General features: G+C 38.8%; 1 protein-coding gene across 1 annotated transcript; it reads left to right on the forward strand.

The window, feature by feature from the left end:
* Window positions 1-18768: 18768 nt before the first annotated feature.
* Window positions 18769-27274, forward strand: LOC121962388 (homeodomain-interacting protein kinase 2-like). The gene is made up of 13 exons (XM_042512649.1): window positions 18769-18783; window positions 19211-19429; window positions 19550-19747; window positions 19840-20021; window positions 20511-20634; window positions 21836-21946; window positions 22065-22148; window positions 22263-22423; window positions 23338-23454; window positions 24514-24615; window positions 24721-24837; window positions 24944-25059; window positions 26593-27274. Exons 1-13 carry the CDS (start codon window positions 18769-18771, stop codon window positions 26712-26714), a joined length of 1668 nt encoding a protein of 555 aa, XP_042368583.1. The 3' UTR covers window positions 26715-27274.
* Window positions 27275-27786: the final 512 nt, after the last annotated feature.

The following is a 27786-nucleotide window of genomic DNA, read 5'->3' on the forward strand; positions in this document are numbered from 1 at the left end:
CATACCTTCAACATAGTAGAAAGATCCGATGGTCATTCTGCACAATAACTGGCAATGTGATGCTGTTTGGGAGACTTTATAGCTTATTTTCAGAAAAACCTTTGGACTGCGGAGCAATATGCATTTGTTTTTGCAATGACAGCTTTTGAATAAATGGCCTTTCTGTCCAGTCAGAAGTTTTTTGGAATCTTGGCTTTGGAATTTTGAGCCATTGCGACTGTGGGCTTGCGGTCAAAATAATTTGTATAAGCTAACAGAGCAAGTAGCTACAGTAACAGCAGTGCAGTGGAGCAATGTATTTAAGCAATATCACACGAGACGGAGTGATGTTGTACTTGTATGCCATCATGGCTGTGATTCAGTTGTAGGCATGAGGCCTGCCTCTCACCTTAGATGGACTACTTCCTTCTTTATTCCCATTAGCGTGTTGGTCACAGGATTGCAGCCTTCCCATTTCAGTGGGTTATGGACATATTACGGGCTTGCGATTATGTGGAGTGTACAAATTGTGGTGCATTAATTTCCATTGGTATAAGTGGGAACAGTGTAAAAAACATCTTGAGTTAAAGTAGAAGTGAACCACTATGGCCTAACAGTACAGCTTGGGTTACTTAGCAATCCCATAGCAATTATCTTGAAACTGAAAATTGGGATGCTGTGTTAAACAAATAAAAACAAAAAATAATGATTTGCAAATCCTTTTTGACCTATATTCAGTTGGATAAAGTCCAAATACAAGATATTTAATGTTCAAATTGGAATGATGGCAATTAAATGACAATCAATTAATCAGTCATTAAGAAATTAATCGAACATATGAAATTGAGTTGATCAGTTGATAGGTTATGTGATGCTGTCAGAGTATATGCATTATGTTGCTGTAAGCTTTGATCGAGGAAAAAACGTATTTGGTATTGTTTGAAATAAGCAAAGTTTTTTTTGTTTCTTAAATAGCGATTAATTAACAATCAATCGTTAATTCTAATAATAATCAATTGAATGTGTTAAAATTAGCAACCGTAGTTCAAACTGATGAAAATGTATAAACGCTTTGAGCTGTTCACGGTCTGGACGGCCCTTTTCCTCTTAAGCCCAGAGGACACAAAGTCCTTGATTTCCCAAAAGCATTTTGAAATGTTGACTAGTCAGATCACAGTAGTCTTTTCTGCTCAGATAAGACCATCTCGCATCTTTTTTTTCTGTTAAAAATAAAGAGGGATGCATATCCTTGCTACCCTATCCACAGCAGTCATTTACTGATTCTCATTCAGTCAACAACACCCATGGTCATGTGAATCAAAATTTGGGTGAGCATTTCTATGGAAGCCCAGTTTTACTCGGCCCTGCACTGGGTATTAGGTTGACACATCATAAATCTACAGGACTAGCTAACAGCTCATTTTTGCAGAGATGCAAAATGACAACAAAGGGACACAATTTTGCATTGACAAAATCTATCCACAGAAGGACAGAAATTAGGACAAAGAGACATTCAAACACCTGGGAAAACACTCAAACTGTTTCTGCGTTAGTGACCTCTTCATTTGTGCCACCTGGACTGCATTTTGCCATGATGACACAATAATGAAACAATACTAGCTGCTATGGGTAAAAATAACCACAAAGAGACACAGTAAGAGGTGCAAAGTGATGCAAAACCACAGGGAAAAATGAAAAAAGACTTCATAAAGACACAAAACAGCTCTAAAAGGCAGAAACACAAAAAAGATTCAAAATAAGTAGGACAAAGGGGCATGGGTTGTTGTTGTTTTGAGTCCCTTTAGTCTTGGTGTTGGGCCCTTTTGTAGGACAGTGCGGGACCCTCTAGATGTCTGTGCACAGGGGCTCATTGTGTCATGGTTGATTACTAAGTGGAGTGTAAAACTAGTCATAGTCCTCTTAGTAGCTTGTCTTGACTTTGACCCATATGTTGCTGTCTTCATCCGTGAATGGAGTCCATGATCCATCCTTGTGCGAGTGGGGTGTTCAATCTACATCATGTTTAAACATGGCCAACAATTTGCTAGTAACAACAACACACAGTGAGAACTTGAGAAAACAGCCAAATCAGAATTAACTAATACAAAGAAAAAAACTTTGTGAAATAACTTGATAGCTCCAAAGAAACATGCAACAAATTACACACAACTAGAAATACTGTACATAAAAGAAACCCGCAGAATGTTAGGAAAAGTAATATTTTCACACCCATTTTCTACAAAACAACAACAACAACAACAACAACAACAAAAAACCATCTTGTTTAATCTTGCTAGTCATCTAGTTAGTATGTCCATTGTTTCAACAATTGCCGATTTGGTTGAAATAAATACTTAATTCAAGTTCAGTCCATGTTAGATGTACCATTGCAGGCCGCCAGCTGTTTACAGTCCTGTAACTTATTTCTCCACCACTAGGTGTCACAGTGTCTTTCAGCTCAAGTCCACCAGTAGAGAGCGAAGATTGTGCTCTGGTGATGCGTGCTGTGCACTACATACAATGAGTTTAATAGCACCTGTATTCATGACAGTATTGAAAAACATACCTTCCAGATTTCTAAATACCCTGGTATACCATGATACAATGATAGCCTAAGTCAAGCCTAGTTAACACAGTTACACATGATGATCTGCTCAGGCTGTCAGCTAATCATCCATTCCTGCCACACACCTGCTGTTAATGATCATCCCCTCCAGCTCCCCCTCCTCATTAGAGATACTTGATCTCTGTCTGCTGGACTTCAACAATTAAATTTGTCTGTTAATGATCAAGAGAGTGCTGGATGTCCTGACTGAACTGAATCGATAAGCGCATGTTTAATTAAAATGGAAAATGGAGGGCACTGTCATTGGGGTTGTAATAATGCAGTATTTACTGTAGCTGTAGTCTCGGCTGATTTTTCTCTTACTGTACGTGTTCAAGCATCTGTTCTGAAAGAGTGATATAACAGCACACCATTAGCATGGTTCAGTGCCTCCAGAACCACTCTGGAGATAATTGCATTGCAGTGTTCACAACACGTTAAGATCATGATGTATAATGTAATCATGCCTGCAGGCTGTGTGTGTGTTGGTTTTCTGTCTCTGGCTTCAGACAGCTCGTAGACTGTGTGTAGCACATGCAAGGACCACAGAAAACAGTGAAACAACAGTAATCATCATGCTTCTCCTACGTTACACATCTTGCTGCATAATGTCACTGATTCTGTCCAGAGCTCTATGTCCGCCTTAAATTACCAACAGCAACTCTGGGTCTGAAGCTTCAGTCTATATGTGAATGGTGTTGGGTTGGAAAAAAAACCCAGGAACACTACTTTGTTAAACCTCTGCGCTGGTAATATCTGAGGCCAAAGGCAGTATGTTTTCGGGCTGTCTTGTCTGTCCTGCCGTACCACCGTAATATGTTCACTTGGGCTCAACAATGAATTGATTAAATTTTGGGGTACATAGGTCTAAGGTCATGGTTGTCTTATGAATGCAACACCTCAAAAATACCTTGAGCTAACATTGAGCAACATTAATTTGGTGGTCACAGGTCAAAAGTCAAGGTCACCTTGACCTTGTATCCATCCCATTCTTGTGAATGTGCTGTTTCAAGAACACAGAGAAAGAATTTCTTCAAATTTGGCACAAATGTCCACTTTGGGTTAAGGATGAACAGATTTAGATTTTTGCGATTGAAGATCAAGGTCACAGTGACCCTGTCCAGCTTATTCTCATAAATGCATTATCTCAAGAATATCTTGAGGGAATTTCTTCAAAGTTGGCATAAACATCAACTTGGAGTCAAAAATGAATTTATAAGATGTTGGTCAAAGACCAAAGGTCACTGTAACCTTGGGTCCATCTCATTTTTCTCTCATCAAGAAGCTCTTGAGGGAATTTTGTCAAATTTAGCAAAACGTCCACTTGGACTCAAGAATATACTCATTAGAATGAACTGGTCAAAGCTCAAAGATCTAAGTCACTGTGACCTCAGAAAACTTTTTTTGGCTGCAATTTGGGAATTCATCCATTAATTATGACAAAATTTCACACACTCTAATAGTTTAATGGGATATAATAATGAAGTGATTAAATTTTATATCCAAAAGGTCATCTTCACTGTGGCATTGTACTGTTCTGCATAATATACTCTCCTGGCCTTTATCCAATTTCTAATTTCAGGAACAGAAGGGGAGACATTTAGTCAAATACTATATTGGTGATACTAATCTTGGATGTCCACCTTGAAACTGTTGTGAATGTATAGATATTCTGAACTGCCGGGGAGAAGATGCTGTGAAGCACCCACATTTTTACAGATATGGAAGTAAATGTAACTACAAATTAATTATTTTATTTTACATGTTTGTTCTGGATTGTTTTAATGGATTTCTACTGGATAATTTGAAGCTCCTCAAAACCCAGAATTTCACTACATATTTTACAAATATTATATTAATATATTTTTAAAAATATATTCATTATTAAAAAATATTTCAGAGTGTATGAACATTGAAAATAATTTGGGTGATCCGACAGGGAGGTTGGCAGAATGCCCAGAGCTACGACACTAATTATCATGAACAAAGCAGTGTAAAAAAACATTTAGGTTAACAGCTTCCTCTTTTTATCCCGCTCTGACTGTCTCTTTCAGCAGTTAAAATGACAGGAACTCTTATCAGCTCCCGCTAATTAATGCTGTGTGATTTGATAACAGGCCAAAATTCAACTCATCTATTGTTTGGGTTGTGTGGTCGCACTAAAGAGTGTCTGTACTACTCAGGGCTCAGACAGTCCACTCTAAAACACCACTGTAAAATGACAAGTACTCTGAGTGCTTTATAGTACTCATTAACCAAATATTGTATGTACACATAGCCTACATACAGTACATACATACTGTAAAGATACGAAGAAAAAGATAAAAACTGCTTGCCTACATTTATTCCAGTGCATGTAGGATACTTTGTGGACTCCTGTTTTGTAGCCTCCGGTTTGGTATTTTTGCTGTTGCCATCTCGTCTTTTAGAATCTTTTAGTTTCCAAATATTATCAGATTAAATGGATTAATCTCGATAATGAAATTGGTCATTTTTTCCTGTGTTTTAAAGCTCACAAAAATTTCTCCACTGATTTACAGATGTCTCTTTCCCAATGTAAATCTATTGGGAAAAGTATTCCTCAGCTCCATGGCATTAAGTCAAGGACCTGGATGGTCTAATTCCCCTTTTGGCCGCTTTGTAAAATTTTGCTTCAAAGCCTGGTACTCTTCCTGGAGCTTGATTTACAGCTATGATTGACAAACAATAAAGCTAATGCTAACACTAATTTGGTGCTAGCAAAAAAAAAAAAAAAAAAGCCTTAAAACCAATATAGCTACTGGGGAAATTGGAATATTGTACCCTTTATAACATTAAGGCTTAAAGTTAATACCATTAAGAACAGGTGAGTTTTAATTGGAAAGGTTTGGTTTGGCCTCCAGTGCATCCACTCTGCTGCTGTCTGGACTGAGGCAGTTTGGCGTTTTGCATAAAGATGAAAGTTGTTTCTTGAATCCTTATACCAACAGTAAATCATCAAAACTAGGGAATTACTGTATGTAACACTTACTCAGACTTACTCACCGTCTGTTACCAGTAGGATTAACAGTCTCCCATTTTCTTTTGGAGGAAAGTTTTGGTTTTGCCTCCAGCTTTCTTTAAGCTTCCATGACTGTGATCCAAAAGGGTCTGGCTTCATCTTCCTGAGTCCCTTTGACCCCGGTGGACTCTTCATCAGTGCCCTTGGAGCTTCTAATAGGGGTAGCCTTTTTCTTTTGGGCTTCAGGTGGACTCCTCTTTAGCAAAGTCTGCTGGACTCACACAGATCCCCCTACAAAAAGAGCAACATGTGAGCATCTGGCTTTCTTTGAGCCTCTACAAATATGTTCAATGAGAGTTTGGCATCTTCTACTAGAGTCAGATTGATGCAGGTGGACTCTCCAGTGGTGCCCTTGGGGTAATGGCAGGATTTAGAATCCTCTGGGGGTAGCTTTTTTCTCTTGGCCTAAGGTAGAATACCCCCCCAACTTGCCCGGGAGCAACAACTACTAAAACTCCTCAAACAATTGGCCTCCCTCTGTTTGGCCTGCAGTGTAGTTGTCTCAGTGTAGACAGAACAACTGAGGCATCGTCAACCTGAATCTGCTAGGCTCTGGTGGACTCTCTGTAGGTTCCCTTAAAACATTTGGCAGGAATGGAGCTTCTCTTGGTGTTACCCTTTTTCTCTTGGGCATCAGATGAAATCTTTGGTGGCAAAGTCTGTTCGACTCTGATGGATTCCCCGTCAATAGCCCTGGAGCTACCAACATCATAGCTTTACACAAAGTTATCTACCTTCTTGTGAGCATCTGGCTCTTCTTAAGCCTCCACAACTGTTGTGCACTAGGGACTCGCATATTCTGCCAGAGTCACGGTAGACCAAAGGTGGACTCTCCATTGGTGCCTTGGAGGATTTGGTGGGACTGGGGTTTGTCATGACTTTTTCCTCTTACCGCAGCTGGTATTGATTTATGATATGCTACACCTGCCAGGTAGATGGATTATCTTGGAAAAGAAGAAATGCTCACCAAAATTGTCAATATGCAAAGGAACTAAAATTATTACTAAAGCTTTAGCTTTAAGCTTTACTAAAGGCTTATTATGGCTCAGCTTTTATGGAAGATTACCAACACTGTAAAAAAGGAAAAGACTAATGTGAAAGTGTTGTTGTCTGTAATCATTAAGAGTATACTTTCGTTATTGCTATCCTGGGCCCATCTTAGATGCCACATTCATCCAATTCTTACTGCTATACATTCAGTGGAATCCATTAGTGCTCATGGAACTGTGACGGAGATACCCTGAAATACTGAGTGATGACAAAAATCTTTTCTTCAAAGCTACACAAGGGCAGCCACTTCATGTCTCATTCAACTGAAGGCTTTTGGCCTAATTTAACAGATGCTTGGGCCACATGCCCAAGAACATGTCTTCTTCCTCCTCCTCTCTGGATCATCATTTGACACATACTGTATGTCTGAGTACTGAGTGGAGTGTGAAAGTAGTTATAACTCAAAGTCCTCTTAATAGCTTTTATTGAACTTTCAATCATATCTTACGGTCTTCATCAGTGGATGGAGCCTGTGTTCCATCTTGGCGTGTGATGGACAATCTAAAGACGCTAAACATGGCAGACAATTTGCTACACTAAAAATAAAAACTAAACCTCATGGTACTAACTTAATTGCTGCAAACAAACACATAACATGCTTAATTACACATGACTAAGAAATACACAACAGGAACCCACATAATGTTAAGAGAAGTAATATTGTCACACCTGTTTTCCCTATTAAATAGAGAAATACAATTGCACACCTTTTGAATTCAACTTTCTTTTGGTCACAAAAGACTATTGAGGCTTATTGCCTAGTAAACTCATCATAAAACCCACTCCATTTGAACTCAATAGAAACAAAATAAAACTCTTCCCAGCCTTCTTGGTTACTCTTGTTAATAATTTAGTTGGTAAGTCCACTTTTCCAAATCACCAGCTATATTTTGGTTGAAAATGTACTGTCATTCCCCACAGTCTCTCTCTGCCTGCTGGCCATTTACAGTCATGTAACTTATCTGTCCAACGCTAGGTGTCATAGTGTCTTTCAGGTCAATTCAATTAGTAGGGACCAGAGACTGAGCTCTGGTGGTGCATGGAGTGCCCTACATACAATGATTTTGATAAAAAGAGGTGTGCCTGTATTTATGACAGTACAAAACATTTTCACATACCCTGGTTATATTGCCCGAGCCTAGTGGAAACCCAAATCTAGATTTACCAAAGAGCAAGGACAACCAACTGTACAGTCCAGTGACATATAATGAGGCTTCTTGCTCTGCAAAAAAGCGAGGCAGACACAATTACAATTTCTCAGTCGAGTCCCCCTCTGTGTCTGTTTATAAGGCATCGTTGCTTGTGTTAAAGTAGGTTAGTTTACTTTTTTGCTGTGTTAAAACAATTCATTAAGGAGCACGCTCAAAGCACCAGAGCTTGCTGTTCCATAGTGAACAGTGAAAAGCCTTTTGCAAGATATGCAGGAAAAGTCCCTTGTCTTTGGGAGGGAAAATTTCATTGGAAAAACAAAGCTAAAGATGACGATAGTGAAAGCCAATCTAATGATGAAATAGTGAAAATGTGCACGTAGGAGGAAATTGGCATAAAACTAAAAACACACAAACACTCCCCAAATACCCCCAGTTTAAAAATATTGCTTCCAGCGCCCCCTGATGTTTTAGCCCAAACTATTTACACAGTTCTATTAAAAAAAGCAAACATATTTTTAAGAGTTATTAAGAGTAATCTCAGAGAGTCTGTGACAGCTGGGAGCTGTCTTCATGTTTTTTGCTTTTATACAGAAGAGGTACTCACCTCCAGCCAATTCAGTAGCTTCATCAACACCAGGTGGTGTTTTCACTCATCACCTCTGGAGACTGTTTATGAAGAGCTCCCCTTGCAAAAATGGAAAGACTGGCTTACTCTGGATGGAATCCCAAAACAAAGACAAAGAGATGCATCAAATGTCTCTGTAATGTTGTAAAAAAGGAGCATCATACGCCTGTTTCACATTATATTAATAACCCATGTTAGTCTCAGGGACTGTGAAAATGAATTCTATGAATGGACGTGAACAACATCAGATTCAAAAGTTACTTTAGGACAGTGAAGAGAAAAAAAATCACATAATCATATCATACCATCCTATCTATCTTTTTCCTGGGTGTACAAGTGGAAGTAGCAGAGAGCTAGTTAGTCCTTAGACCGTTTGGTTAATCTCAGTGACTAATCTTGGTTGCCAAATGCCATCGGGTTTTATTTTTTTAGAAGTAATTTGCCTTCAGTTTAACAAATACTCTCCTCTTTAAAAAAAAGCAAAACAGATATTAGACTAGCAAAATGCCCTGTTCCTTATTGAATCAACAGAAGATGTCATTAGTAATGTACTAGATCTTTACTCAGTTGAATACAATACAAAGACAAGATAATTAATGTTCAAATTGATTATTTTATTATTTTTTTGTTAATATATACTCATTCTAAAATTTATGCCTGCAATATGATCCAAAAAGTTAGGATATGGACATGCATATCACACTGTATCACTTTTCTTAAAATAAGCAACACTCAGTAAGTGTTTGGGAACTAAGGATACTAGTTTTCAATGTGAGATTCTTTCATTCCATCTTGATATATAACTTAAGTTGCTCAACAGTCCGGGATCTCTTTTGTTGTATTTTGTGCTTCATTAGGTGCCAAACATGTTGAATGGGAATCATGTCTAGTAGCTGCAATCTTTTACTATAAAGCCATACTGTTGAATCAATATAATCAACAATAGAATGTGTCTCACTGACTTGCTGGAATAAGCAGGAACATGCAATATGCATGGCAGCATATGTTGCTCCAAACCCTGTATGTACCTTTCAGCATTCACTGTGCCTTCACAGATTTGCAAGTAACCCATGATGCCATGGACATTAATATACCATCACAGACACATTAAATGTTGAGCTAGTAACAATCTGGATGATCCTTTTCCTCTTTAGCTGGGAGGACATGACGTCCATGATTTCCAAACGAAATTCTAAATGTGGACTTGTCAGACCACAGCACACTTTTCCACTTTGTGTCAGTCCATCTCGGATGAGTTTGGGTCAAAAGAAGCTGTGTTTCTTTATGTTGTTGATTCTGTATATGGCTTTCAATTTGCATGGTAGAGTCTTAACATGCATATGTAGCAACGAACTGTGTTTACCGTGAATGGTTTTAAAAAGTGACCCCGCACCCATTAAAGTAGTTAATGATGTGCAGCCTGGTGGGTCAAAGGTCACCGGCATTCAGTACTGGTTTTCATCTTTGCCCCTTACATGCAAAGATTTCTCAAGATACTCTGAATCTATGTGTATGGATAAAAACGGCTCAATCTAAGGCAACAAACATGCAACGATTCTTAGTTTTTGGGTGATTATACACCAATGAAAACATTTTAATGAATATTCTATACCATGTCTACCAATAGATGTTCCTAAATCCACACACTGGACCTTTAAGTTTTTTAACCATAGTTGAGTTACAAAGATCTGGTTTAAAAAATAAATAAAAAGCCCCAATTTAAAGCCCATCTGACAGCAACAAGGGAATACCCCATAAAGAATATGTGGCTTCAACACAACCTATTGAGAAAATTTAAGTTTCCAATCTTCCACTGCATCTCTGTCTGTGGGCTTCACTTCAAAAAAACCTCCTGCTAAATAATGAAACTTCACTGTAGGTCTCTTTTGTTTTCCCTCTAACACCTCTGTCTCATCATAAAACTATTTATTGCCCTCTGAAGCAGTCAGTTAAAGTCAGATTGCATGTTGTTATCAGCCACTCTGTTCAATTGTTTCATGGTTCAGTTTCTACAAAGTCAAGTGAAACTAACTGTGGTTAATTAACATCAGCATCAAGCGAGAGTGCAACCAGCTACAAGTGCGTCTCTGGAAGCCGCATTGATGTTTCTGCTCAGTTGGCAGTTAGTGAATGATAAGATGAACCCTCCTGTGGCTGGAAAATCTCCCTTTTGTATTTGGTTTGATAGCCAATAGGCTGCAGCTTATCAGAAATGATGCGCTTGTTATGTGAAGAGAAAACCCAGTCAGGCTGCAAAATTGGATTCTCTTGTAGAGACATTAGCTTTTTCCTCATTCTGCCAAATGAAATCTCTCTGTGGGGTATGGACACAGATGAGACGTCTTCTCCTTCACAAACCTAAGACCTATATCCAAAAGTCTCCGCTAAACAGCAGCTACCCATATTTCTTTCGAAATATCATAGATTTGTCAACACACATTCATCCCATGTTGTCACATACTGCAACTTTGCAGTGGGCTTTCACGTCTGCATATTATGCTCTTGGTATCTTTCTGTGTCTGCTGTTGACCAGGATGTTGCGACCATGTGGTCAACAGAAGCACATGCCGAGGATTATGCAACAGGGGCATGAACTGATTGACATTAATTCACCCACAATGTCTCCAGCAGCTCTGTTGTTCACGTAATTGTTTGTATATAATAAATGGTGTGATAAATAATCGAATTAAAATTTGAACTGAATTGCCTTCATCTTTTAGAGCTAGTGGAAGTTTGCTGTGTGCCACAAATTGAATGCCACTCATCCCCAGACAGATTAACATTCAGTTCTGCTTCTCATTTTAATTTCACATAAAATGTATTCCTACCATCACATTTTTGTAAACTCATTTTTGTAAACAGTTTTGAAACTATTTTTGATAGGGTTGGTTTATATGTACCAGTCAATAACTTTATCACATCATTAGCCTCCTCTGAAATTTCTTTTTTAATGTCTGTATTATAAAAGTGTCTTAGCTGAAAATATCTAAGCAAGTCCTCATTTTCTAAACTAAATTCTGTCGTAAGTTTTTCAAATGTTGCAGTGTATTAATTTTCACCACCTTAGTCCTCGAGCTAAATATTTTATTGTTTTTACACCCCACTTCAGGTTATATTCCTGCCTAATTTCCTTACATGGTGTATAATGGAGAGCAATTATCTGAGTTTTTGTGATATTCAGTTTGTAGCCTGACATTAATCCAAAACCTATCCATGATGGCCATCAATTTAGGGAGTGTTGAGTCAGGGTGCTGGAGGACTGTGATAATATTGTCTGCAAAAAGTCCTATTATATGTTACTCCTTTGCAATATAAATTCTTTCTACTTCATTATTTTGCCTTATAGCTTGAGCCAAGGGTTCTATAAATATCACAAACGAGGAGGGGCTAAGCAGCCCTGGCGAGTACCTCTGGACAGCTTAAAATTTTCTGTCATCTTTATTCTAGCGACTGGGTCTTTATATAAAGATTTTATACAACTAATGAATTCATTATTAAAACCCAGTCTCTCTAATAGCCCATACAGAAAAGTCCAGCTGAAGCTGTTGAAAGCCTTTTCTGCATCAAAACTCACCGGAGCTGCACTTAGATGTTGTTTATTAACCTGCTCTATAATATGTAGTGTTTGTTTGATATTATCCTGGGTTTGTCTTCCTTTTATAAACCCTGTTTGATCTTCATGTATTCAATCAGGCAAGAGTTCTTCAATTCATTTGGATATTATAGATGTAAAGAGTAGGTTATCTACATTTAAAACTTAGATTGGGCAGAAGGATTCACAGTATTCCTTATTTTTACCTTCCTTTGGAATGAGTGATATCACAGCCTCTTTCCATGATGGTGGTGTCACTGCTTTTTGGAGTGTCCAATTGAATGATTACAGGATTAGCATTACAGGAATTAGATCTTCTTTGAAAATTTTGTACCATTCAGTTGGAAAACCATCGTTTCCTGGGCTATTATTTGTTTTCAGCTTACTTATTGCTTTCTCCAATTCTTGTTTTGAATGGGGGGTGTTAAGTTGTCATTTTGTATTTTCCCTAGAGAGGGAAGGTCTAATGATAGCAAGAACTGTTTAATATTATCTTCCTCAGCATTGTTTGATCACAAATACAGTATTTCAAAGTAGTCTTTAAAGATTTTATCAATATCTTCTGGAATATCTGTAATTTTATCAGTTGAAGTTTTTGTGCCCTCAGTCGTCTAGCTAGTATTTTCTGCGCTTTGGCGCCAGATTCATGAAAAGTTTGCTTTGTAAATCTTAATTTGTTTTCTAGTTCATCATTCAGAACATCCTGTATTTGCTTTTTAGTTTCTTTTATCTTATTTAACAATTCTTTTTCTTAATGTTTTGGTTGTTGTTTCACTAATATCTTCAGCATTTTCTCTAGGTCATCATATTTTTTCCTTTTCATCCTATTTAAGTATGTGGTTCTCGAGATTAGTCTCCCTTGTCATGGTTTTGGTTTTTGTGGATGTTTTTGTTGTTTTTTCTTTTGTTCTCCTCCACTCTCCCCCCTCCATTTTTGTTTTTTACTTTCAGTGTGTGTGTGGCTTGGAGGTGTGGCTGACCCACTTTCCATTCTCCCGGCTGCAGCGAGGCACACCTGAGTCTCATCATCTGCAATCGACCTCTGCACATAAGCCTGGTCTTCACTTCACCACGCTGCCAAATAATTCAGTTCTGTTCAGTAGTGCCTTCCAGAGTTTTCTTGCTGCATTTCTAGTGTCACCAGTGTTGAATTTTTCTTATAAGTTTTTAATGTTATCTCTTGTTGATCTCTCGTCTCTTTTTGTGATTTCTGTAGAGCTACATCATGGTCAGCCTGTCTCCAGCCACCAACATTTTGTGTACTTGAGTACACTGGTCACTCGAGTCACTTCCCATACATGTCCTAGTGGACTCTGATGCAGATGATAGCTTCATTGACTCTGATCTGGTACATCAAGCTACCTTACCCGTTCCACAACCTGTTTTGGCCTCAGATGGCCGAAAAATCTTGTCACTAACCCATCGCACAGTTCCCATTTCCCTCACTCTCTCGGGTAACCACACTGAGACTATTGAACTATTCGTTATCCCCTCACCTGCTACACCCATAGTTCTGGGGCTACCATGTTTAAAACTACACAATCCTGTTATTGACTGGTCCACTGCTTCCATCACATCCTGGAGTAGTTTTTGTCATCAGAACTGTCTTACGTCCGCCATCCCTACCAGTTACCCAGTCACTCAGTCCCCACCTGAAAACGTCGACCTCTCAGTTGTTCCCAGTGCCTATCATGATCTTAAGCAGGTTTTCAGTAAGGATAAGGCCCTGTCCTTACACCCTCACAGACCCTACAATTGTTCTCTTGATCTGTTGTCTGGCGCTCCTCTTCCCACTAAGAAGCTGAGAGAAGGAGTCCATGGAGACATACATCCGGTAATTGTTGGCTGCAGGTCACATTCGTCCCTCTTCATCTCTAGTGCAGGGTTCGTCTTTGTGCAGAAGACAGACAAGACTCTTTGACCCTGCATCACCTACAGAGGTTTGAATGAAATAACTGTTAAAGATAAATATCCTTAACAATACCCTTTACCTCTTTAACCCCCTTACATGATGCTGCCATCCTCACGAAGTTGGACCTCCATTTGGTTCGGATACCTGAGGGGGATGAATGGAAGACTGCGTTTACCACACACCTGGGTCACTTCGAATACCAGGTAATGCCTTTTGGCCTCACAAACACCCTTGTTGTTTTTCAGGCCCTTATCAATGACATGCTAAGGGACATGTTAAACAGATTTGTGTATGTCTACCTAGATGACATTTTCACAACTATTTTCAGGTGATGTGAACCTGTTATACACACTCCAGGTAATATAAAAGCAAGTCGTCTACCAAAACAGAGCAAAACCTCTCACTAGGAAAGGGGGCCCAATGTTAAGTATGGCAAATGAGTCAGGATGTCCTAACTCTACCATCTTATAGGTCCAACGTGTCCTTACCTGTGAAAAACGGAAACCGCCACTCCCAGGCGCATATTTATCACCATAAAGCCAAAGTGTAAAGAGCCCTACATATGCTTCTAGGATTTAAGAACGTTTCTAGGATTTTTGGACATTTCTAGAATTGTTGGGATATTTCAAGGATTTTAGGATGTTTCCAGGATTTGATGACATTTCCAAGATTGCGGGACATTTCTGGGATTTTATGATGCTTCTAGGACTTTAGGACTTTTCTAGGATTTTGGGCACGTATATGATTTAAGGATGTTTCTAGGATTTTAGTAAATTTCTCTGATTGCAGGATATAAGGGGCACAGATAGGACCTCTGCTGGGGGTGCGGGAGATCCTCCATTGGCACGTTTTTGGATAAACAAACTAAAACAAACTATTTTGGTGCTGTGTTATGCATGAGAAAATGGTTTGGGGCCACCTGGCACCCTATCAAGGGACAGATTTGGCCTGCTGGCTGTAAATTGAGTTTCATTGATTTAAAGTCTCTTAACAAATAGACTGAATTGGAAATGATTGAAAGCTTCTATATTCCTTCAGAGACACAGAGACCACATTTGCCGCAATCCTATTGCCAATTCTTCCTCTATAAATGTTGGGTGTTTCTTTTTCCAAACAGCATTTCAAACCCTCTACCATTTGCTATGGCTAGAGGCTTCAGTTCAGTTTGAGTGGTGTTTATCCTGTATGTCAATAGTTAAACACCCCATTAAAACTATGACTCTGGTGATAAAATCACAGTGGGAGAGGATTCTGTCTTGTTTTATAAGGAGCTTTCTGCTGACTGCACAGTTTGACAGCGAGGATGTGTACCGCAGGAGATTAGCCTGGAGTGGTTAGCAGGGTTATTCACTGTGGTACACCAAACCTCATCATCCAATTTACTTACATCATATTGACGGATTTAACAATATCACTCTGTCTTCCTGACATGTGTGTTGCTGGGTGGGATAAATGGCTGCATTATTCCTCAGGGTGCTGTAGGGGAAGGATCGAACCTATTGCTCAGTCATGGGACTGCATATTCCTATTCCGTCATTTCTTTTGTCTCTCTATAGCTCTTGAAGAAATTCACAATATCTGATATTTTTGGTTCAACATCTTTCTTCATAAAATTTTTGAGGCAAAACACTGACCCTACCAGACAGATATCAGTCTTATTAACTCAACATGTAGCTTTTCCATGTCCTCCAGCATCAGACAGGTAGTCTTATATGTTTATTGTCTGACATGTCCAAAGCACACTTTTATTTGAGTGTACAAATTATATGCAAATAAAGTCTAGAGTTAAAGAAGGTGCATGCAATTAGAGCATTCAGATATAGTGGATTAATAGAATCCTGAATAGATATTTAAGTCACACTGTGTGTGTGTGTGTGTTGTTTTCCGAGCTTTTCTGTCTTTTGTTCTGGTCAGCTGGTCTGGTTACACGTGCCTCCTAGTACATATGTGTATTCCAATTGGCTAGCTCATTGCTGTCTCTTTTCACTGCATTGGGCACTGCTAATATCTGGATGGTGTTGTCATGCTGGTTCTCCTTGTTAAACATTGCATGCTCTGTAAGCACTGTTGTTATTGTTTAGTGCTCTCTATAGAGTTAGGACAGTTTGCTGCTGGCTGGCAGCTCAGCCACCTCCATTTTTCCAACATTGTGCCAACAACTGATATGCTATTACACAGAGCCCCAGTCCCGTAAGGAATAATTTGAGATCAAGGAATAGTTTGAGATTTTGGGATATACACTTACTAGCTTACTGAGAAGTCTGAGAGCAAGAGATTGGGTCAGCCTAGGCCAATTTGCCCAGTTTTCAATGGTTATAGCACCTTGATTTTCAGATTTAAAGTCATTTCAAGATAGAAACTTGGGACTTTTACACAATATAAATGCTCAGTATTTTTGTTGGCATATAGTTTGGGATGTCCTTAACTGAAATGTACCAGTCATTTTTAGACATTATCTATTTAATTTTTATTTCCACCAACCCAAAAAAAGTCAAAGACTAAAGACATTTTCCCCACAATTTAGTGAGATTTACTTTTTATTTTGTCTGAGAAAAAAATGAGTTAGGCTATATCTTTAAAATTTAACACTTTGCAAAGAAATCCAGAATGTTGGATTGGACCCTTTGGTGGGCCCTGCCACCCGCTGCCTTATGTGTATTGCCCTGAATGCTAAAAAGTAAGCAAAATTTTATTTATATAGCAAAATCTAGCTTACAAATTGCTGTACAAAAGGAAAGGGGTTAAAAGAACAAAGCATGAGCACAACAACATTACAGCAGAGGAAAATAGCACAAAGAAAAATAATAAGCAGCATCCTAGCTCAAAATAGAGTACATGATTCATACATTTTAAACAGAGTTTGTGACTAGATCCCTTATTATTTATATTTATCTTTTTTTGTTTATTTTTGTTAATTTTATTAGTTAAATTTAAAGATTCTCATTATACAACATATACATTCTTTTTTACATTTTTATTTTTTTCCGGTTTTCTTTTTATTTTTACTAGATTCATCTGCAGCTCTGCAGTTAGAGAATGCTTCAGGTGTAGTAATAACTGGACAGATGCAAAACCAGAAAATTGCACAATTTTTCAATTTTCCACACAGTTGATAGTCCAAACAGGCACATTCCTGTTCCCTTCAATCTGCCGTTACACTGCTCAATTCCCTCATTTGTATGCGCTGTCAGTTTACGTTGCTATGTTTGACCAGTTTTACCTTTGTTGTTCTGCTGCTTTCATTTTTGGGGGTGAAGTCAGGTAATTTAAAACATCAGGTAAAATGGGATATTGTGCCCTTTAAATGTTAGCAACCAGACACCAAAAATGTTAATGCATTGTTTTTGTTTTTGTAAATGTGCTTTGTATAAAACAATCATTCTTATTAAGAGAGGCAAAACTGTGTGATAATTAGGATCAGCTAAGCAAAGAGTCAAAAAATCACCAGTCCCAGAACTTGCAAGGAAAGCCATGTGAAATATTGATTTTCTCTTTTTGGTAATAAGAAACAATAAAGGTATAACAGCAAAATTGGTTGTAGGATGTTGCATTTTATTAACCATAAAAACTAGTTTATTTAGTTTAACAAGTTTATTGTGAAAATATTTTGATTATTAGTTGAAGGGTTTTGAGTGAGTACTTAATATGTTCAGGTAAAATGGGACAACAGCAAAAAAAAAAGCATAATGGGACATATTTCTTAAGTGAAAGAAGCATGTTTTTTTAGCTGCCAGGAGCCTTAAATCATGACTTTTGCTTTTGTGTGCCACCCTGTTCAGACATATTTAATAATTTTGTCACTTAAAATTATCAAAGCTGATGCAGTGTGTCCATATCAGTTGCAAAGGTTCTGGATATCCATTATGCATGTTTGGAGCCATGTTTGATGGAACACAGCAATTTTAGAACACGCTTACATCATGGTGTTCTAGAACTCATGTGACACATAAGGGTAGGCGGTGTTTCAGTTTGTCATTCTACGATATACAAGCGGACAGAGAAGAAGCGTTGAATTTCACGAAGCTAAAATCATCCCCTCGACATAAGAAAGCAAGTCAACTGACTGAATCGACAAATTTACAACAGGTAAATAACTTTTGAACAAGTTAAATGACACAGTGTGCAACAGGAAGATGCTAGAAATCCAAGTTTGTTGATCAAAAACGCAGATTTATCGATATATTCTGAACTTTTCTGTAGTATTGAAACAACCGTACCAGCTGCACTCTCTTGCTCTTGTTATGGCCTTGTTATATTTATCATTTTCATAAAAATTCATAATAAAAGGATAACATGTCAGTCTTAAATGTCAAATTTTTCCCTGTGGTATCAAAAACAGTATCTTTTTCACAGTACTGAATCAAAGTCAGAGATTCCAGTATGACAACAATCATCCAAATGCAGCTTATTTAAATAGCTTGTAGCTACAGATGTTAGTTACGTTAGCTTAGATAACATTAGCATTAGCTCAGCTAAAATAGCTTACATTTGTGAAATAAATGCAGCTACAGATACCTCAGCTAACATAGCTACAGATGTGAGCTACGTTAGCTAACGTAACGTTACGTTAGCTTTAGCTTACATTTGTGAACTTGATATTGAACACGAGCAGCTAGTTTCAGTTTAGTATCAAGTTTATATCACACTTTAGACACACAGCTTAAAAATTAGCTGTTTAACCTGAGCAGGTTGTTCTCACAAATTGTTTGTACATTTTCCTATCAAAAGTAATGTACCCAAATTATACGTATTTTACGTATTTGAAAGGCTGCGGTCACGTGACCAATGCACTGACAGGAGTGAACAAAGAAGCAATGCCGAGCAGTCTTGTATGATGTAGGTTGGGGTGGTTGGATGGGTCACAAAAATCTGGGCTTTCCTGGATTTTTCCTTGGAGACGCATATGTTGGGAACTTTGTGTACCTTGAGTTAATTTTGAGTCATTTTAAAGTAGGTCCTCGGCATGTTTCTTTCCTACACTTAACCACAGTAACTTTACATGCCTAAACCTAAAGATACCCAACTATGTTTCATTTCCTAAACCTAACCATTGTGTTTTTTTACAATGGAAACCTCACCTCCATAACTGTGAGTTATGTAACTGTATATTAAGGACGCAATGTTATTTATGGGGCGCTAATTTGTGTAATATTATATAAACTGTTGTGCATCCATTTTCGTAGAACATCACACAACCCATACTATGAAAATATGCTGACTTGAGATAATGACCTGTTCTTGTCTCCCTGTCTTTAGGAAAACCAGTTCATGATGGCCTGGAGTACGAATTCATCATCTTGTCCATTTGTCAGCACCGACTGGCTCGGTGCTGCTGATCTGCTTCCCAGCAACTATAAAATGCTTACTTCTTTGGGATCTGGAGGCTTTGGAGAAGTGGTCAAATGTCTCAAAAGAGACACCAAAGAGATTGTTGCCGTAAAGATCCCACAGTTTGACTGCAGATTTGATGCTGAAGTAGGTCCCTTTATTCATTAACATGGTTATATTGCTTTTATCTAAATATCATTCATTATTTCCATGACTTTACTGTGAACAACCAAACATCAACCTTGTCATGAATTTTGTTTTCTCCAGTTGACTCTGCTGAAGTTCTTCAAATGGAAGGAAATGGACAAGTGCAACATTATCACGTTCATTGAGTCGATCACACTGAAGAACAACAAAACTGCTCTGGTCTTTGAGATACTGGATACGACTCTATATAATTACTTCGTTTTGCAAAGGGACTTCACCCCCCTGAATTTACAAGATGTCAGGAGTGTAGTCCAGCAGGTATGGATACAGTAACAAAAGAAAACAGACACAACATTAAAAAACAAAAATGTTGCTCTATTCTCTGACACCTCTGATCTTTGGATTTGCAGCTGGCCACAGCTTTAAACGGCCTAAAAACCAACCAAGTCATTCATGCAGATATAAAGTTAGACAACATCATGCTGGTGGATCGTAAAGCAAAGCCCCTCGAGGTGAAGTTAATTGACTTTGGATTGGCTTTTCCAACCAGGTGGGCAAAACAAGGCGAAAACCACCAGACAACACACTACAGGTAAGCTACACAGAGACATGAATAAGGATTTTATTAGTTTCTAGGAGATTAATGCCATCTGCTCATTGACTGTATATAAAGATGGACAATTTGCCTCCACTTATTCCCACTATGCTGAAGTTTGGGTTAAAGTTAAGTTTGATTAAAATATCTGAGATACGGGCATTGCCACCTTGCTAGGATGATATCCGCGATGGGGGAGTTACCACCAAAACATCAGGGTGATGAGAACTACCTTCAGTGACAGAAACAGTCTCTCAAAAAAATGTATTGAGCATGTACTTCGAGTTTTTAGTTTGGACTATGTCCATTCAGTAACATGGAGGGGCTGGCCTTAGGACCTATACTGCAGTCAGTCACCAGGGGGTGATCGAGATTGAAGTTGCACTTTTGGGGAGCTGTCATGTTGTCAATCTTTATATGTAGTCCATGCATTTGCTCAAGTATGATAGTGTTGCTCATCTGTGCCTATGTTTGTTTCATATTCAGGGCTCCAGAAATTCTTTTGGGACTTCCATTTTCAGAGGCCATCGACATGTGGTCTGTAGGTGTTGTGATGGGATATATTCTGCTTGGCGATTCTCTCTTCCCGGGACTCAGCGACTATGACACAGTAAGTCATTGACTACTTCCTTTTTCCCTCTCCTTGAGTACTTCTATGCTCTACACTTTGTCACCTAAATAACGTTTTGCTCTAGATCAGGGATGCTCAACTTGCTTTGCTTAGGGGCCACAAACGACAGAAAGCCAGGGGCCAGTCGCAGCAGCCCCATACATATTTCTAGTATTTTAGGCCATTTCCAGGATATAAAGACAATATCACGATTATTGCATGTATCTAGGATTTTAGGACATTTATTTGATTTTAGGATTTCTAGGATTTTAGCAAATTTCTAGGATTTTAGGCCATTTCTAGGATTTTAGAATGTTTCAAGGTTTATTTCTAGTATTTAAGGACATTTTTTGGATTTTATGACTTTTCTTGGATTTTGGGATTTTTGCAGGATTTAAAGATGTTAGGATTTTAAGAAATTTCTAGGATTTCAGGATGTTTCCAGGATTTCAGGATGTTTATAGGACTTTGGGATGTTTCTACGATTTTAGGGCATATCTAGCATTTTAGGATGTTTCTAGGGTTTGAGGACATTTCTTAAATTTTTAGACATTTCCAGGATATCAAGATGCTAGGATTTTACTACATTTCCAGGATTTTAGGACGTTTCTAAGAGTGTAGGACATTTGTAAAATTTTAGAATGGTTTTAGTATTTTAGGAAATTTCTGGGATTTAAGGATATTACCAGGGGCCACATCTGGCCCATGTGCCTTAATTTGAGTATCACTGCTACAGATTGTAAAGGTCCCCTTTGGCGTTTTCTTTGAGCCAAACACAGTTTTAGTTTAAAACTGGCAAAATTGTATAGGATATTCTTGTGTTGTTGGTGGGGTTTTCTATGATTTTAAGCCATGAATCAGTTCAGACGTGTCAATTTTTTGTGTGTGACAGCTTTTGATATGCTGGTTTGCACATTTTTTCATAACACAACTTTTTTGAGGTCTGATACCCAGCTGAAGCTCTGCACTTTTTCAAAACACCATAAAATTGATACACTTACTGCACAAATAGGTGTGGACATAAGATCTAACCAATCATTAACTTTTAGGTAATCTTGTATTGCACGAAGCACTTGTACTTGTTATACAACATATAGAGTTAATTATCAATATTATTTTTACTGTGGGACAGTTTACAGCCATTAATAGATTTGTGGCATCGTATTACATACCTTAAATTTGTGCTGTGTTTTGTCTCCAGATGCGATGCATAGTGGACCTCCTGGGAGTACCTCCAGACCATCTTCTGAGTGCTGGGTTGTACTCAGAGAAATACTTTGTGAAAAGATCTTCTGGGGGGTGGAGACTAAAGGTACGACAAGACTATAACATCCTTTTCTCTAGTTAAGATTACACTTTCCAACATTTCAAACAAATTAATGAAATAATGGGCTTCAGAGGTATGTGACATGCTTTTCACCTTCCTTTAGACACCTCGGGAGTTCTGGGGAAATTTAAAACCTGCCGGCGACTACAGGGCTTACCACTTCAGCAGCCTGGATGACCTAGAAACTGTAAGAATTTACAAAAATTGCACTGTAGCTGCTGAAGATAGATGATAATACATTCACTTTTTATGAATCAGAAAGTTTTCTTCAGCTCGATTTGCCCTTTGTTTTCCACATTAGTGGCCCCTGGTCAACCTGAATATGGTGGAGGCTGATGAAAGGAAGGAGTGCATTGACCTGCTGAAGGCAATGCTTCGGCTGGATCCCAATGAAAGGATTACCCCTGGTCAAGTCCTCGCCCATCCCTTCATCACAAGGGGCACCCTCAACCAAAGCACTAAGTAAGTATCTGTTTTTCTAATTAGGCAGAAGTGGAAGTCTTATTTTACTGCTCAGTATACAGATTATCAGACAGTACAGGCAAACTGATTTATCATCAGATCGACAGGGTCAACATGATCACGGCTTATTCATGCGGAATATGTCTAATTACATTTCAATTCAAATTCGACATACCAACGAAAATAAAATAAAATGACTGGTCTGAATGAACCATAAAGTTGCATGGAGAATTTATGTAAAAACACACCAATACTTGAATATGTTTTTTATATCTCCGAATCAATTCTAACTAGTCAAATTCAAGATAACTGTGGTGTGGTTTTGTTCTGTCAGAATTTTACTTACTTACTTACTTACTTTACTAATAAGTGTATTGGATATTTATTATATTGAATATATTATTCAATTGTAGATATCTGAAACTGGGGTTAAAAAAATCTATATGAGTTCTATTTAAGATATCTAACTTACAAAAGGAGCCAATGTGGAAATTAGCATTGCCCCTGGTCCTAATTTTCAAAAAGATTTTTCAGATTTTGGATTATTGTCGAAACTAGTCTGTGTCACAAAGATGTTTTTGGTACTTACATGTTGTTGTTGTTGTTTTAAAATAATTTTCAAAGAAAGAAAGACATTTTGGAGCCTAAATGTAATGGCCAGAAGTAAACAGCTGTAATAACTACTCAAAAAATGCACTGCAAGAATTGATTGATGCCATTAGCAGCAACCAAATGGAATTTTCATTGTGGCTGCTAATTTAAATCAACTCATCATTCAACTCAAAAGATGTAGCAGGATCAGGGACAACTTTTTAATTTTGCCTTTAAACTTTGTTTAGAAATGACAAATCTACCTTGTACCTTATTTATATTTATTGTGCCTTCAACTAACATTATTTGTTTCTGTTTATTAGAGCCAATGAAACCTACAGAACATCTGCAACATCTCAGCCAGGTGTCATTTCTGTCCAGCCACAAACTGCCTGTGGCCTGCCGTGGGAAGAGGCAAAGGAATCAAAGCATAAAACCTTGTAAGACAACTTTCTCATAGTTTTTGAGCTAACTGTAGCCGCTTTTACACAGAGATGGCGCCATAGGGCTCGAACAAAGTCCCCCCTTTATGCCGCCTCTGCATTTTTGCACAGAGCCACATGATGGCAACATCATTCCCCTCCAGTGTGTGATTATACACTGCATCACGGGATCAATGTGATGCTATGGCTATGTGCTTGTCAGTAGGAACTTGCTCCCTTATCATGCAGCAGTTTTGAATCCAAAATTCCTCTGTGAAATCGTGGACTACCTCCTCCCAGAAATCCCTCATATGTGGCAGCTCCCACATATAAGGGGCTCGCCTTTCCCTTATGGCTCCATAACTCGCCTACGTGGTCTTGGATTGTAAATAATAACAGCTAGTGTGGTGGCTGCAATAGAAATAAGGCTGCATTGTTTTGAACATCCATCGCCATGCTTCTTGGAATGTTATCATCAAGGAAGTCGCATAATATCATGCAATGAAAACTCAGTCATCTGACAATTGTGTTTTTATTTAGAAAATATTGCTTAAGTTTTGTGCAAATCTCTAATGGAAACCAACCAAACACCATCCAAGTCATTTTGCTTCTCTGTTATATGACAACTGATGTCATCCTCTGTTTGGAGAGTAAGGAGCTCCTAAATCATATTGTTTTCTCAGCGGCTAATTCATAGAAAAAGTACAGCAGTCGTGAACAAACATTCACGACTGCTGTTCTTTTTCTATGAATTAGCCGCTCTGCTAACAGCTGCTTTTTAAATCTCCTGCGGTGAGTCACCAAAAGAAACATTTCATCAAAACATCACACCTGTGCCACCCATGGTCACGTTTTTCAGCTTTACATTAGCATAGACCTAATTTTGGCACTGTTACTACCTCCGTTCTGGCTCCTAGGCGAGACTGCTCTGTCTCTCTGTTCCGCGATCGGACGTTATATACAGAACGGCAAGGCGGCATTACGTGTGTAAATGCGGCTATTAATTGAGTTTATGATCTTAAGCATGTTCTATATTTTTAAATGAATTGTAGCTTCAAATAACCTGTCTTTATTCAGCAGCATATGTAAAGCCTTTAGAGCACCTCAAGCGTTACCACCAGAGGTTCCCACAGCTCCACAGACGCCCTCCTGCAGCCTGCTGTCAGAAAGTGTAACCTGGTAGGACAATTTCCTCTCGTCATATCAGTAATTTTTTAAAACAATAAATGATGGATGATTTGTTAGTGAGCTGTCTGCTGACCTGCGTGTGCCCTAATTCCACAGCTCGAGTGGAGATCGTGAATCCACTTCAGAAACACCTCCAGGTATAATGTTGGTACGTCCTGCACCAGCTGAACATTGCCTGCGGTTGGATGAAGACAGTGAGCGGAGTCAAACTTGGTAAGATTATTGGGTGTGGACACATCAGACAGATGACAGAATGGAGAAGTTTGTACCATCGTTAAAGCAGATCAGGAAATAATAGTTTTTCTGTGTGTGTTTTTAGCCCATCGGATCAACAGGAGGAGCTTTCTGAAAGTACTCCAGTGGAGCCCCCTCCCCTTTTAACTGAGGACCGTAACATGGAACAGGAGGACACAGAACTGACTGCAGCTACGTCAGGTAGGAAATTCTCACCTTTACTTGAGTCTGAAATTGGTAAGACGTCTCTCCCAGTGTTGCCAGATGCAGCTGATGCTTTACAGCCCAAAAACTGTTCAAAAACCACCCCAAAGCGCGCGCGCGCACACACACACACACACACACACACAAAAGAATGCCCCAAATATTTGACAAGTATTTAGTTAAGTAACATCATTTTAACTGCCCTAATAATTACTGTACCGTACTGCAATGAATGCCTGCAGCTGAAGCACTTATAATCCTATGGCAACAAACAAGCAGTGAAATTTCCTCTAGACATTCATTTAAAAGTCTGCTGAAGTCTTTTTGCAACTCAAAAATTTCAGCAAAAAAATACATGATGAACTTCAACCTTATTTTAGGTAACTTTGCATGAATTCAAACCTATGCTCCTCTTTGTACGGGCAGTAATACACTCACAGAAGGCATTCAGTGCAACTGCACACACATACAATGCAGATATTTATTTTAACAATTTTAAATATTTATTCACACATGCAATGTTTAATATCATAATTACGTTACGGTGGTGAAAATGTTAGCTGCCTCTCACCAGAATGAGGGACAAATGAAGCTTTTCTTACTTCCTATTTAATGATGCTCTTTCTGGGGGCAGCAGGGAAGGTACAGTGAACAGCCGAACGTGGCAGAAATGAGATTTCAGTCTGCACAGATATTTATTCATCTCAGCCTGCTCTTTCTTACTTTTCTATCCATCTTAATCCTTTGAAACCTTTGAAGCCTGGACAGTTTTCTTGTACTGTGTTCAATCACCTCTCAGAAACTGTTTAATTCTTTGTTAGCCTGTAAAGTTGGTTTGATTTATTTATAAAAAAAAAAAAAAAGCTAACTTGGCAAATGACCTTAAAATTTGTTTTTAAAAACCGAGGAGGATTATTAGAGAATTATTAGTTATTTTTATTTTATCTTATTTTATAAAATAGAGAAAAAAGGCCCAGAAAACTATATTTATAAATATTTTTAATTTCTATCAATTTTTTGGCTATTACTTTCTGATTGCTTGCTCATTTTTGGGCCATCTCTTGTTAAATGTTGCCGTCTCATTATTTTGAGAGAAAAAAAAAACCTATTTACTCAGGTGGTCCAAGGTCCAATGAGTTGCCAGGTACCAAGACACATATCCAACCATTGGAGTCATATCACTTTGAAATCAGGAGATTAGCGAGTGTGTTTGTTTTTATAAGAAGTTTGGTATAAATGAGCTATTAAATTAAACAAAAGGGGGGCTTTTCCGCCATGATTGACAGCTGTGACAGCCAATCCGAGCGCTCACATTCAAAGGAGCTCCCCTCGATTGGTCGAACAGGTGTTTTGGCGGGAACTCCCCTTCCGCGGATACCATTCGCACAAGATGGCAATGCCCATATTCCGGATGTTTAACCTCACTTGAGCATAGTGGGGGTAAGTGGGAGCGTGTTGTCCGTCTTTATGTACAGTGTATCATTATAGAGGACAACTGACTGACCCATTTAATGTCCTTGTGATTTTTAGACGGCACAAAGCCTGAGAGGAAGGAGAAAAAGAAGAGGAAGAAGAAGAACTGCTTCAGGCGCTTCCTGGCGTGGACCAAGAGGACGTTCTTCAGCTGCATCAGTGTCGAGGATGAGGGGTGAAGTAGTCTGTGAAGGTTTTCCAGCACAACACCTCGTTGGATGCATTTTACACAGGAAATGTATAGTTTGCATGTGATGCACACTATACATTTCCTGAAGTGTGTCCTCACATGCATACTCTGCATCCATACTCCTGCGAGGACGTGATGTCAGCTGTCAGGAGTTGTGTTGTAAAAACCTTCATAGTCAGTACTGCTTGTATGCAAACGGCAGTATACATCTTTGCACACGACATCCATTGCACGTCTGTCCGTCCTGAAAGAGGGATCCCTCCTCAGCTGCTCTTCCTGAGGTTCCTTCCATTTTTCCCCGTATTAACCCTTTGAAACCTGGATCATTTTTAGCATTCTTTTGCCTTTTCCATCTTGCGCCTTTGAAATACTTAACAAGTTTGTGTGATTTCTTCCAAAAACATGAGAAAAAAGGTAACAGGCAACTTTGCATGAAATGTCTTACAAATTGTTAACGAAAATTGTCAAAGGTGGCATGAATATTACCTTAAAAATTTGTTAAAAAGAGAGAAAATATTCAAATAACTCGGAAAATATACCAGAAAATAATCTTTTTATAATTATCAGAAACATTGCAGGGCTGTTCATTGTCGCGTGGAGGTAGGGTACAGTGCCTGTGGAGTGGCAGACTGGGGTGGTGGTTCTCATTTTCAAAAAGGGGGACCGGAGGGTGTGCTCCAATTATTGGGGTATCACACTACTCAGCCTCCCAGGGAAAGTCTACTCCAGGGTGCTGGAAAGGAGGCTCCGTCCGATTGTCGAACCTCAGATTCAGGAGGAACAATGCATGTTCCGTCCGGGCGTGGAACAGTGGATCAGCTCTTCACCCTGTCATGGCTGCTGGTGGGGTTCTGGGAGTTTGCTCATCCAGTCTACATGTGCTTTGTGGACTTGGAGAAGGCCTACGACCGCATCCCTCAGGGAGTCTTGTGGGGGGCTACTGCGGCAGTACGGGGTACTAGGGTTGCTTCTGCAAGCCATTCGGTCCCTGTATAACCAAAGTGAGAGCTGTGTCCGCATACTCGGCGTGAAACAAAATCCCAATTGGTGTTGGCCTCCAC

The sequence above is a fragment of the Plectropomus leopardus genome, chromosome 23 (genome assembly GCF_008729295.1).
Source record: "Plectropomus leopardus isolate mb chromosome 23, YSFRI_Pleo_2.0, whole genome shotgun sequence".
In the NCBI taxonomy this organism is placed as follows: domain Eukaryota; kingdom Metazoa; phylum Chordata; class Actinopteri; order Perciformes; family Serranidae; genus Plectropomus; species Plectropomus leopardus.

Excerpts from the sequence above, each read along its gene's own strand:
- LOC121962388 (XM_042512649.1), top strand. Across the intron at positions 19,430-19,549 it reads ACTGCAGATTTGATGCTGAA|TTGACTCTGCTGAAGTTCTT; the intron begins GTAGGTCCCTTT and ends TGTTTTCTCCAG. Across the intron at positions 24,616-24,720 it reads CTGTCAGAAAGTGTAACCTG|CTCGAGTGGAGATCGTGAAT; the intron begins GTAGGACAATTT and ends CTAATTCCACAG.